General features: G+C 36.2%; 1 protein-coding gene across 18 annotated transcripts in view; it reads left to right on the top strand.

Annotated features, from left to right (window-relative positions):
• Positions 1 to 6,335, top strand: part of N4BP2 (NEDD4 binding protein 2) — a 107,349-nt gene extending 101,014 nt beyond the window's left edge. For 17 of the 18 annotated variants that reach the window (XM_003411308.4, XM_023549813.2, XM_023549811.2 and 14 more), the window contains one exon: positions 1,604 to 6,335. In XM_003411308.4, coding sequence (XP_003411356.1) covers positions 1,604 to 1,649 — 46 coding nt within the window. In that variant the 3' untranslated portion in view covers positions 1,650 to 6,335. The remainder of the gene's footprint in view (positions 1 to 1,603) is intronic. The other variant, XM_064285928.1, reaches the window with a different exon arrangement.
• Positions 6,336 to 12,444: the final 6,109 nt, after the last annotated feature.

Raw genomic sequence — 12,444 nt, 5'->3', positions numbered from 1 at the left:
AAGCCATGTTTGACGTTGAAGTCATCATTTGATAAAACTATTCTATCATAAATTTAAATTTTTGAAAGAAATATATTTGTGTTTCTTTGATAGTATATTATCCATTGAGTGTTCTGCTTATTAAAGGTAATGAGAATAAACCTATCATAGTTTAATATTTGCTGTTAAAGTGTTCTTTTGAAAGAAAATATATATTTGTGGATTTTGGATGGAATTGAGAGGGTTATGCTGAAATATGGGTATGAGTATTAACTTTGGCTGAAATATTCCAGTTAATTTGAATTTATACAGTTTTCACAAGTTAAATGCCATTAACACTCTTACTTAGTTGACAGACATGAAATGTCCTTTTTCATTAAGTGGTCATTATTCAGTAGCAGAAAATGACAAGAAAAGTCCAAGGAGAAAGATGTGTTGATGGATAGGATCTCTGAGGATGTATGTATAGCATTGTCTTCCCCACCCCTAATTTCAGTTTACATAACGTATTTTGTTTATGCCGTGTTGTAAAATGTTGTCTGACCATATTATAGGAAATGGTAGCATTAATTCTGAGTATGAAAACAGTGATATTTCAGAGTTATTTTGGCAAAAGAGGTAGTTACCATGTTGGTGTTAATGATCAATTTTAGAAACGAGTATTTAAGTTTCACACCAGGAATTAGAGGCATTGCATGGCCAGATGAATCAGACTTACCTGCTACATCAGAGATTTCTTCTTGGTACTGACCTAATACCCAGAAATATTGTAATGCAGATATCACCTTTGTACAGTATGTTCTTCTTTGTAAAGGTCAAATTCAGGCTTGGGAGGTTTTGAAAAATCTTAAAGTTCACTAGCTGCTAAGTTAGGAGTAACTTCCAGCCTTAGGATTGTATTTGTTTTGATAATAGATTAAAAGAAACATAAGCAGAGCTCTGGTGGTGCAGTGATTAAGCATCCGGCTGTTAACCAAGAGGTTGGCAGTTCAAATCTACCAGCCTCCTTGGAAACACTGTGGGCAGTTCTACTGTGTCCTGTGGGGTCACTATGAGTCAGAATTGACTTGACAGCAGTGGGTTTTGTTTTTTTAAGCAGAGATATTAGTCCTGGATATGATTAATGAGAATATTTTGATAATAAATATTAGGCATAAAAACCCCAAACCAAACCCACTGCCATTGAGTTAATTCTGACTCATAGCAACCCCATAGGCTTTCCAAGGCTGTAAATCTCTACAGAAGCAGACTGCCATATCTTTCTCCTGTGGAGTGGCTAGTGGTTTTGAAGCACATACCTTCTGGTTAGCAGTCAGTCAATTGCTTTAGCCGCTGCATCACTAGGGCTCCTTATATTAAGCATAAAATCCAAACCTGTCTCCATGGAGTTGATTCCAAATCATAGCAACCCTATAGGACAGACTAGAACTGCCCCATAGGGTTTCCAAGGAGCAGCTGGTGGATTCGAATTGCCAACATTTTGGTTAGCAGCCGAGCTCTTAACCACTGTGCCATCAAGGCTCCATATTAAGCATAGGCAGTTGGAATTGTTTATAGAGGTATACCTTCCTTAGACAGTTGAAATTTTTTTTCTTTAAAATAACTCTGTTTTCATTTTTTGCAGGTTCTCCGAAATTAAACCAGGGTGCTTGAAAGTCATGCTAAAGTAAAATAAGCATCCTTGATTTGGGAGTGTGAAGGTTTGTAGGTTACAATTAGTTTTATTTGTGGTGATTCAGTCAATTCTACTGTAAACAAATGTGTTCTTAGAAAATGTCCAGTTGTAAAACAGAAAAAAAAATTGTTTTTCGAAATTCAAGAGTTTAATTTTTTTACTGAATCAAACGCCAAATGTGTTGCCTGTTAAAAATATTAACAAGAATTTTTATTGATTAGAAAATGTCTGTGAAAATTATCAGCTAAAGTTTTAAAGTTTTATGTCCTCTGATTCTTTCAGAGAGAAAATACTACTTTTCTATTACTTGTTTGACATTTAGTAAAGTCCCAGAGGTTTCTATGAAAGACATTTAAAGTACTTTTGAGACAGGATTCATGCCCTTCAAAGGCTTGTAATTAAAAAAAAAAAAAAGGTTGTAGTAGTAAAGAAAGGAGGTCTAACAAAAATACTTTCTTATTTCCAAACAAAACACATCTAAGATCACTTCATTTTGCTATATCCTATAGTGAGGAACACATGCCATTGCACTTTCTTCTGCTTTTATATGATCTTGATATCTTACCTTTCGTCCCTTTCCTCTGTACATTTTCTGGGAGGAAAGTTGTGTCTGAGACTGTGTTCCAGTATTATGCCTTCCATGGGCAGAAAGGTTTTCAGAAAAGGACAAATGCCTAGGTATCCACCCAATGCTGCAGCCTGTACGTGGCATGTAAGATGGTACTAAATAGCTTTAGTTTAGATTTGAGGCATGTGATTTCTACATTGCAGTAAGTAAAAATCCTATGAACCTGAAGCAAAATAGAAAAGCTTTTTTGTATAATCGTAAAAGGAATCATAATTTTTTTAAAGCTTTTTATTTTTATAAAGAGCCAGCTTTCTGAAAGGAAGGGTTCATTGACTCATTTTATTTGGTGAGCTAATAATTCCTATTAGTATGTAAATTATACTTTCCTTTATGTAAGTTCAATGTGTTAAATTTTAAACATAATGTTGCAGTATAAGACAGTGGTTTAAATAAATTTGCCTTCAGAGATGGAGAATATTTTCAACGTAAGTAATTTCAGCAAACAGTTACTTGTTTTTTTAAGCTTAAAAAGATCATTTGGATCAAGAATTATAGAATTGAGCTGTTACTGAAAGAACCCTGAAATACAGAATGTTTTCCCAAAAGAACATTTTAATGAAAATAAAACTTAAAAACACGTTTTTATATATCATGAATGCATGCTTTTAAAAAGAAGAGCCTTATCAGTGAACTTCATTTTTTCAACAATCAGAATATATGTTTATTATTTAGAAATGGTTAGAGACTGGTATCAAAGTACTATTTACATTCTTATGTTTGTAGTAATTTGTTTTAAAAAACCTGAAAAAATGCCAGCAAATTAGTATACAGTTTTTGTAATGTCTAAAAGAGTTGTGTACATTAAAAATAAAGCAGTTCTTTCCAACAACATAATATAAAACTGCAATTGTTAGTTAATGAAAACAAACATTCTACTGTATAAATTCATGTGATTTAAGAGACGAGAATAACAATACTAAAACCTGATTGTTGGAGTGTTGGCAGCTGCATACTCATTGTCTGGGTTTTTGTATTTCTTCATCCAGTGTTTTCAAGAAAAATTACTTTTGAGCATTTCAGTTAGACTTATTTCAGTATTATTATGGTCATGCTGAATGAGGGGAAGTAAAACAGAAGTAGAGGTGAGATATTCTGCGGGTAGAAACCAAATGAAAGAAGCCATGTATCAACTTTAATTTTATGCCTTATTTTGGGAGCTCTAGTAACATTTCTTCTTAATCATTATTAATAACTATGTAGGCAAATTTGAATATCATTTGGGGGTTTTTATACCTAAATTTCCTCCTACTTGTCTGATTGAAGCAACATATGAAGGAGAATTCTATAACCTTTCTTTCGCCCATTTCTGAACCCTATATGCCAAAGGTAATAGTTGGGGAGTTACCAAAGTTTTCATGTCCTGGTGTATCTGTAGCAATACATGCCTCATTAGAAGGGTTGTTTGTAACTTACTATCTTAAAATATATTTAAAGTGTAGCACTTTTGTAGTTGGGAACATTTTCATAATAGTTATATCCTTCCAATAGTCTCTTACTGGTATTTACCAGGAAAAAAGAAGAACTAATGTGGAACCCTGGGGTGCGGTGGATGAGGGTGAAGTAGGCTTCACAGTAGTTTCAATCCTTCCATATCCTTACCCCAAGATGAGAAATGGAAGCATGTTCCCGTACAAATACAGTGGCTGTTCATATGCTTCTATATTATTTTTCAAGTTGAATTTTTCTTCAATTTATTAGTATTTCCTATTTGTAATTCTCTGGCCTTTAAATAGAAGACATTTTACAGCAGAGATTGTGACTCACTTTGCAATGTCTTATATAACAGATTCCGGGAGGGGGAACCAAACAATTCTTCTGGATATTTTCCTGTCCTTTATTTTGGTGTCTTTCTTTTTGAATTCAAGTGTTTTATATGCTTAGAAAAAGGACAGGTATAATAGCAGAATGGGTTATTTCTGAGCTAGAAATTGGAAATTTTTAAACTCAGGAAATTGTTCTGACAATGTTGTAACTGCTCTCAATTTAAGAAAATGACAATGTATATATGTATAAAAAAAGGCACAAAAATAACGTGCTGTTTCAAGTGCTTTCTCTGAGTGTTTTTTCTATTGTGCAATGAGGTGAAGTTTGATAATTTTTCTGGGTAATGATTAAATATTGTTTATTTACACGATAAAACAGATATAAATGTGTGGCAAAAAAAGTCATTTAAAAGGTGTAAGTTTATATAGAATGTTAATGGTGCTTATTTTTTAATGTAATTCAAGATTACAGTATTAATGCCTCTTTACAGAGTTTAATAGAGAAACAAAAACATATCTTTATCCTACAGAGCCTTTTATAACTTTACATTTTCTGATGACAAATTTTATTATTTTCCTTGAAAATGAACATTTGATATTTACGGTTCAAATGATAAACCTGTTTTAATATAATGATTAAAACTGACCATGGGATTTCTCATTAAAATACAGTATTGCAGCTATCAGTTGGAGAATATATTATAAAGATTTTCAGACACTGTATCAGAAACAATGTTTTTATTTTACTATAAAGAAAATGTAATTTTGCTGTTAATTCTGTACTTTTGTATTGAAAATTTTTTATAATTTTCCTTTTTAAAATTTCTTATTAACGATTTGCAAATTACATACTTGGTTTAATAAAATGTTTTAGCCACAATCCAGTGTGAGGAATTCCTTCATTCAATGTGGTAGATTTAGTGGTTTAAATATTGAAGTATATTTTATGTGTAACTTTGTTCATGGGAAAAGGGTCATAGAAACTTTATTTCTGAATACACAACTTAACTTCTAGTTTAAATTATTTTGCTGTAGCAAACAGAGGTCTAACTTTTGAACTAGGTAGAAGGATTAGCCGTGGTTTTTCTCTTCACAACTTTGTACCTTTTTGACTGACATAAAAAATTAAAAACTGTGCCTATTAGGGGCTCAAGTAGTATTTTAATTAACATTAAGGATCTTTGAACTTCATTCAACTCCAAAGCAGAGTAATTCATTCATTTACCAAGAAGTTAAAAATATTTATTCAACAAATAGTCACCGAACAATTATTACTGTGGATACAATGAGTGAGACAGACAGGGCTTCTTTTCACAGGTTATCTTATTATTCTTGTAAACCGTTATATGTGTAGTGATTTATAGCTCACAGAACACTTCCATATAAGTTATACTTTTTCATAAGAATTTTATCATATAGGTACTACTATCCCAGATTATTGAATGAGGACACATAGGGTTAGAGAAGTTGATGAGTTTGCCAATTAGTAGCATAGGTTAAGACTTGAACCTAGGTTCTCTGATTCCCAGGATAGAGAAACTACATCTGTCATAAGAATGAAAATAGTTACTTATAAAGAGGTAAATGCCCTGTTAATCCTTCCTGAGAGAGATTTGGCTTCATAACATGTGTCTATGAAAATCTGCCATTTATAAATCTGTCCTCCTCCTCTATCTGAAGGTAGCTGGTATTTTTGGAACACCCAAAAAATCAATGGCAAAGATAAAAGTTTCTCTCTTAATATAAGATTTCAGAGATAAGAGTCCAGGATTGATGTGATTGCTTTTTCCTATGAAGTTTTAGGGCATATAGGATCCTTTCATCCCATCACTCTGCCACGCCCAGGTATATAGGATCCTTTTATCCCATCACTCTGCCATGCCCAGGTATATAGGATCCTTTCATCCCATCACTCTGCCATGCCCAGGTATATAGGGTTCTTTCATCCCATCACTCTGCCATGCCTGGGTATATAGGATTCTTTCATCCCATCACTCTGCCATGCCCAGGTATATAGGATCCTTTCATCCCATCACTCTGCCATGCCCAGGTATATAGGGTTCTTTCATCCCATCACTCTGCCATGCCCAAGTATATAGGATCCTTTCATCCCATCACTCTGCCATGCCCAGGTATAGAGGATCCTTTCATCCCATCACTCTGCCATGCCCAAGTATATAGGATCCTTTCATCCCATCACTCTGCCATGCCCAGGTATATAGGATTCTTTCATTCCATCACTCTGCCATGCCCAGGTGTATAGGATCATTTCATCCCATCACTCTGCCATGCCCAGGTATATAGGATTCTTTCATCCCATCACTCTGGCATGCCCGGGTATATAGGATTCTTTCATCCCATCACTCTGCCATGCCCAGGTATATAGGACCCTTTCATCCCATCACTCTGCCATGCCCAGGTATATAGGGTTCTTTCATCCCATCACTCTGCCATGCCCAGGTATGTAGGATCCTTTGATCCCATCACTCTGCCACGCCCAGGGTGTGACCCTCATTTTCTTGGACCAGGATGGATGGCTAGCGCTCTAGCTGTCCCATCTGCATTTTATTGGAAGAAGAGAAAAGAAAGGAACAAAGCTCAGGTGACAGTGGTCTTTTAAAGAGGTTTTGGAAGCTGCTCTAGGCCTCTTCTGCTTATATTCTACTGGCCAGAACTTACTCATATGGTCACATCTAACTGCAAGGGAGGCTGGAAAATTTTGTCTTTATTTTGGACTGCTGTATGATCAGCTAAAACTTGGGCGTTGTCTTGGAGGAAAGACAACAGATACTTGGGAAATGAATAGTTTCTGGCACATTTTTAATCATTGTATATAAATAATGTGAAAATTAGTAGTTTTACCTTTATCGTGGTGAAATTATATACAACAACATACAACAATTCTACATGTACAATTCAGTGGCATTGATTACATTCTTCAAGTTGTGCAACCATTCTTAAACTATTTTTTTTTCTGAATTATCCCATTACCAAGAACATACATTCAGTGCACCCTCAGCAAAAACATCCTCTTTCCCTCTCTATTTCACCCCTAATCTGTGTATTTGCTTATTTCATGTGAGATCATAGAGTATTGGTTTGTTATGGACTTAGTTAGCATAATGTTTTCTAGGTTCATCCGTTTTGTGGAATATATTAGGACTTCATTCTCTTTATAACTGAATAATATTTGATTGTATGTATATACCACATTTTGTTTATCCATTCATCAGTTGATGGACAGTTCGATTGTTTCTACCTTTTGGCTATTGTGAAAAGTGCTGCAATGAACATTAGTGTACATGTGTCTGTTCTTGTCACTGCTTTCAGGTCTTTTGGGTATATGCTTAAGAGTGGAATGGCTGGATCAGATGGTAGTTTTATGTTAAACTTTTTGAGGAACTGCCAAACTTTTTCATAGTGTCTATATCTGTTTACATTACCACCAGCAATGTTTATTTACAACCTTGCCAACACCCAGTATTTTCCTTTTTTTTAATCATTGCCATTCTAATGAGGACGAGATGGTATCTCATTGTGATTTTGACTTGCATCTCTTCAATGGCTAATGAAAGGAGTCCTGGTCGCGCAGTGGTTAAGTGCTCAGCTGCTAACCAGAAGATTGGTGGTTTGAACCCACCAGCTGCTCTGTGGGAGAAAGATGTGGCTATCTGCTTCCATAAAGATTTACAGCCTTGGAAACCCTATGGGCAGTTCTGCTATGTCCCGTAGGGTCACTATGAATTGGAATCACAGTGGCAGCAGGTTTACTGACTAATGGCTTTGAACATCTTTTCATGTGTTTGTTGGCAATTTTAATATCCTCTTTGGTGAAATGTCTGTTCAAGTCCTTTGCCCATTTTTTGATTGGGTTGTTTGTCTTTTTGTTAAGTTGTGAGGGTATTCTATAAATTTTGGATATTAGACCCTTATATGGTTCCCCCAAATTTTCTCCCAGTCTCTAGGCTGTCTTTTTACTGTTTTGATAAAGTTCTTTGGTGCACCAAAGTATTTAATGTTTATGTTATTGTTAGGTGCCATCATGTCAGTATCAACTCATAGTGACCCTATAGGACAGAGCAGAACTGCTCCATAGGGTTTGCAAGGAGCTGTTGGTGGATCTGAACTTCCAGCCTTTTGGTTAGCAGCTGAGCTCTTAAATACTATGCCACAAGAGCTCCTGATGTTTATGAGGCTCCCTTTATCTACTTTGTCTTTTGGTGCTTGTGCTTTCGCTGTCATACCTGATAGCCCATCACAAAAACCTAGGTCCCGCAGCTACACTCTCCTAAGTATTTTATGGTTTTGGTTTTCACACTTAGGTCCTTGATCCATTTTTTTTTTTTTTGTTTTTGGTATAGTGTGAGTGTTAGATCCTGATTCATTCTTCTGCTTGTGGAAATCCAGTTTTCCCAGCATTATTTATTGAAGAGACTCTTCCTTCCTTGTTGGGTGAACTTAGCACTGTTCTCAAAAGTCAGTTGACCATAGGTGTATGGATTTATTTCTAGACTCAATTCTATTCCATTGGTCTATATATCTGTCATGCCAGTACCAGGCTGTTTTAACTACTGTGGCTTTCTAGTAAGTTTTGAAGTCAGGAAGTGTGAGTCTTTTTCTTTATTCTTCTTCAAGATCGCACTAGCTATTTGGGATCCTGTGCCCTTCCATATAAATTTGAGAATTGGCTTTTGCATTTCTGTCAAGAAGGCTGTTGGAATTTTGATGGGGATTGCGTTGAATTTATAGATTGCTTTTTTTTTTTTTTTGAGTAGTATTCAAATTTTCCCTGCATTAAGCCTTCCAATCCATGAACACATGGCATGTCCTTCCTTGTATTTAGATCTTTGATTTCTTTGGGCAATGTTGTATAGTATACAGGTCTTTCACCTTCCTAGTTAAATTTATTCCTAGGTACTTTTTTCTTTTGGATGCTATTGTAAATGGCAATACTAATGTTCCCTTCGTTTCCTTTTCTTCTTGCTCATTGCTGATGTATAGAAACCTGGCTGAGTTTTGTGTGTTGACCTTTGTAGCCTGCCACTTTACAGAATTCTCATTAGTTCTAATAGTGTTCCTATGGATTCTTTGGGGTTTTCTGTGTATAGAATCATGTTATCTACGAAAAAAGATAGTTTTACTTCCTCCTTCTTGATTTGGATACTTTTTTTTTTCTTTCCCCTAGCCTAATTTCTGTGGCTAGGACCTCCAGAATGATGTTGGACAACAGTGGAGAGAATGGGCATCCTTATCTTGTTCCTGATCTTAATTGGAAAGCTCTCAGTCTTTCTCCATTGAGTATGATGTTAGCTGTGGTTTTTTCATTGTTGTTGTTAGATATCTTCGAGTTGGGTCCAATCCTGTGTACAGCAGAATGAATCACTGCCTGGTCCTGTGCCATCCTCACAATCGTTGCTATGTTTGAGCCCATTGTTGAAGCCACTATGTCAGTCCATCTCGTTGAGGGTCGCTTTTTCACTGACTCTGTAGCGAAGGTCTGGGCTAGGCGCACCTTAGTCTTTCAAGTGACATCTTTGCTTTCCAACACTTTAAAGAGGTGTTTTGCAGCAGATTTGTCCAGTGGAATGCGCCATTTGATTTCTTCACTGCTGCTTCCGTGGGTCACCCAAGTAACAAGAAATCCTTAACTTCAGTATTTTCTCTGTTCATCATGATGTTGCTTATTGGTCCCGTTGTGAGGATTTTTGCTTTCTTTCATGTTGAGGTGTAATCCATACTGAAGGGCTGTAGTCTGATTTTCATGGGTAAGTGCTTCAAGTCCTCTTCACTTTCAGCAAGCAAGGTTGTGTCATCTTCATATTGCAGGTTGTTAATGAGTCTTCCTCCAATCCTGATACCACGTTCTTCATATAGTCCAGCTTCTTGAGATACTTGTTCAGCATACAGATTGAATAAGTATGGTGAAAGGGTATAACCCTGACACACACGCGGTGTCCTCTTGTTCTGTTTGAATGACTGCCTCTTGGTGTATATATAGGTTCTGCATGAGCACAGTTAAAGTGTTCTAGAATTCCCATTCTTTGCAATGTTATCCATAATTTCTTATGATCTACGCAGTTGAATGCCTTTGTATAGTCAATAAACCAGGTAAGCATCTTTCTGGTATTCTCTGCTTTCAGCCAAGAGCCATCTGACATCAGCAATGATATCCCCCGTTCCACATCCTCTTCTGAATCCAGGTTGAATTTGCCAGCTCCCTGTTGATGTACTGCTTCAACCGCGTTTGAATGATCTTCAGCAAAATTTTACTTGTGTGTGATATTAATGATACTGTTCAATAATTTCTGCATTCTGTTGGATCACCTTTCTTTGGAATAGGCACAAACATGGATCTCTTCCAGGCGGTTGGCCAGGTAACTGTCTTCCAAATTTCTTGACACAGACAAGTGAGCACCTCCAGTGCTGCATCCGTTTGTTGAAACATCTCAGTTGGTATTCCATCATTCCTGTAGCCTTGTTTTTCGCCAGTGCCTTCAGTGCAGCTTGGACTTCTTCTTTCAGTTCCCTTGGTTCTTGGTCATATGCTACCTCCTGAAATGGTTGAACATCGACCAATTCTTTTTTGGTACAGTGACTCTGTGTATACCTTCCATCTTCTTTTGGTGCTTTCTGCATCGTTCAAAAACTTCTAGTAGATTCCAGCAATTCTTGGCATTGCTAGGCTTGTAGATACTTCTGTCTTGGTCATTTGTCTTCCTCTTCCCTGGTGTATGCATGCCTCTGCTATTTTTTAACTCAGAAATGATTAGGTGTAGGAGCTAACCTATGCCAACATGACCTCAACTAATTGATTATATTACATTAGATTGTGTTATGAAAGGTGATTATATTAGGTTACATCCACAAGTAAAGGGATTTTTTCATAGATGCCCTTTTGTATATTGAGGAATTTCTCTTCTATTTTGTTGAGTGTTTTAATGATGAAAGTGTATTGAATTTTATCAAATGCCTTTTCCGTATCAAGTGAGATGATTATGTGGTTCTTTTCCTTTGTTCTACTAAAGTGCTGTATTACATTGATTGGTTTTCTAATATTGAACTGCCCTTGCTTTCCTGTGATAAATCCCGCTTGATCATGGTGTATAATCCTTTTAATACACTGTTGAATTTGGTTTGCTGGTATTTTGTTGAGTATTTTTGCATCTATATTCTTTAGGTATATTGGTCTGTAGTTTTCTCGTGGTGTCTTTGGTTTTGATATCAGGTAATGCTTACCTCATATAGTGATTTTCAGGTAATGTTCCTTCCTTTTCTGTTTTTTTGGAAAAGTTTTAGTAGAATTGGAGTCATTTTTTTTCTATAAATATTTGTTAGAATTCCCCTGTGAAACCATCTGGTGCGGGTCTTTTGTTTTTGGGGATGTTTTTGATTACTGATTCAATCTCCTTGTTTGTTTTGGTTCTGTTGAGATCCATTATTTTTTCTTGGGACGATGTAGGGAATTTATGTGTTTCAAGGAATTTGTCCTCTTTTTTTCCTAAGTAATCAAGTTTGTTGGCATACAACTGTTCATAGTATTTCCTTACAATCATTTTTATTTCCGTAGGATTGATTGTAATGTCCTCACTTTTGTTTCTAATTTTAGGTGTTTGTATGTTCTCTGTCTGGCAGTCTAGCGAGTGGCTTGTCAATTTTATTGATCTTTTCAAAGAACAAACTTCTGGTTTCATTGATTGTCTCTGTTGTTTTTCTGTGTTCTATTTCATTTATTTCTGCTCTGATCTTTATTATTTTCTTCCTTCTGGTACCTTTAGGTTTGGTTTTTTCTTCCTTTTCTAATTCCTCAAGCTGTAGAGCTAAGTTATTGATTTGAGATCTTTTTTTTTTTAAATAGTTCTCTTAGAGACATTTATTTTTATTGTTATTTAAGTGAAAGTTTACAAATCAAGTTAGTCTCTCATACAAAATCTTCTACATGGCTTGCTATGTACTCCTAGTTGCTCTCCCCGTAATGAGACAGCACACTCCTCCTCTCCACCCTGTATTTCTGTGTCCCTGCAGCCAGCTTCTGTCCCTGCTGCCTTCTCATCTCTCCTCCAGACAGGAGCTGCCGACAGTCTCATGTGTCTACTTCAGCCAAGAAGCTCACTCCTCACCAGTATCTTTTTCTATCTTATAGTCCAATCCAATTCCTGTCTGAAGAGTTGGCTTTGGGAATGGTTCCTGTCTTGGGCTAACAGAAGTTCTGGGGACCATGACCTTTGAGGTCCTTCTAGTCTCAGACCATTAAGTCTGGTCTTTTTATGAGAATTTGAGGTCTGCATCCCACTGCTCTCCTGCTCAATCAGAAATTCTCTGTTGTGTTCCCTGTCAGAGCAGTCATTGGTCGTAGCCAGGCACCATGTAGTTCTTCTGGTCTCACACTGATGTTGTCTCGG

The sequence above is a fragment of the Loxodonta africana genome, chromosome 5 (genome assembly GCF_030014295.1).
Source record: "Loxodonta africana isolate mLoxAfr1 chromosome 5, mLoxAfr1.hap2, whole genome shotgun sequence".
In the NCBI taxonomy this organism is placed as follows: domain Eukaryota; kingdom Metazoa; phylum Chordata; class Mammalia; order Proboscidea; family Elephantidae; genus Loxodonta; species Loxodonta africana.
This window is presented reverse-complemented; position numbering and strand designations above follow the sequence as displayed.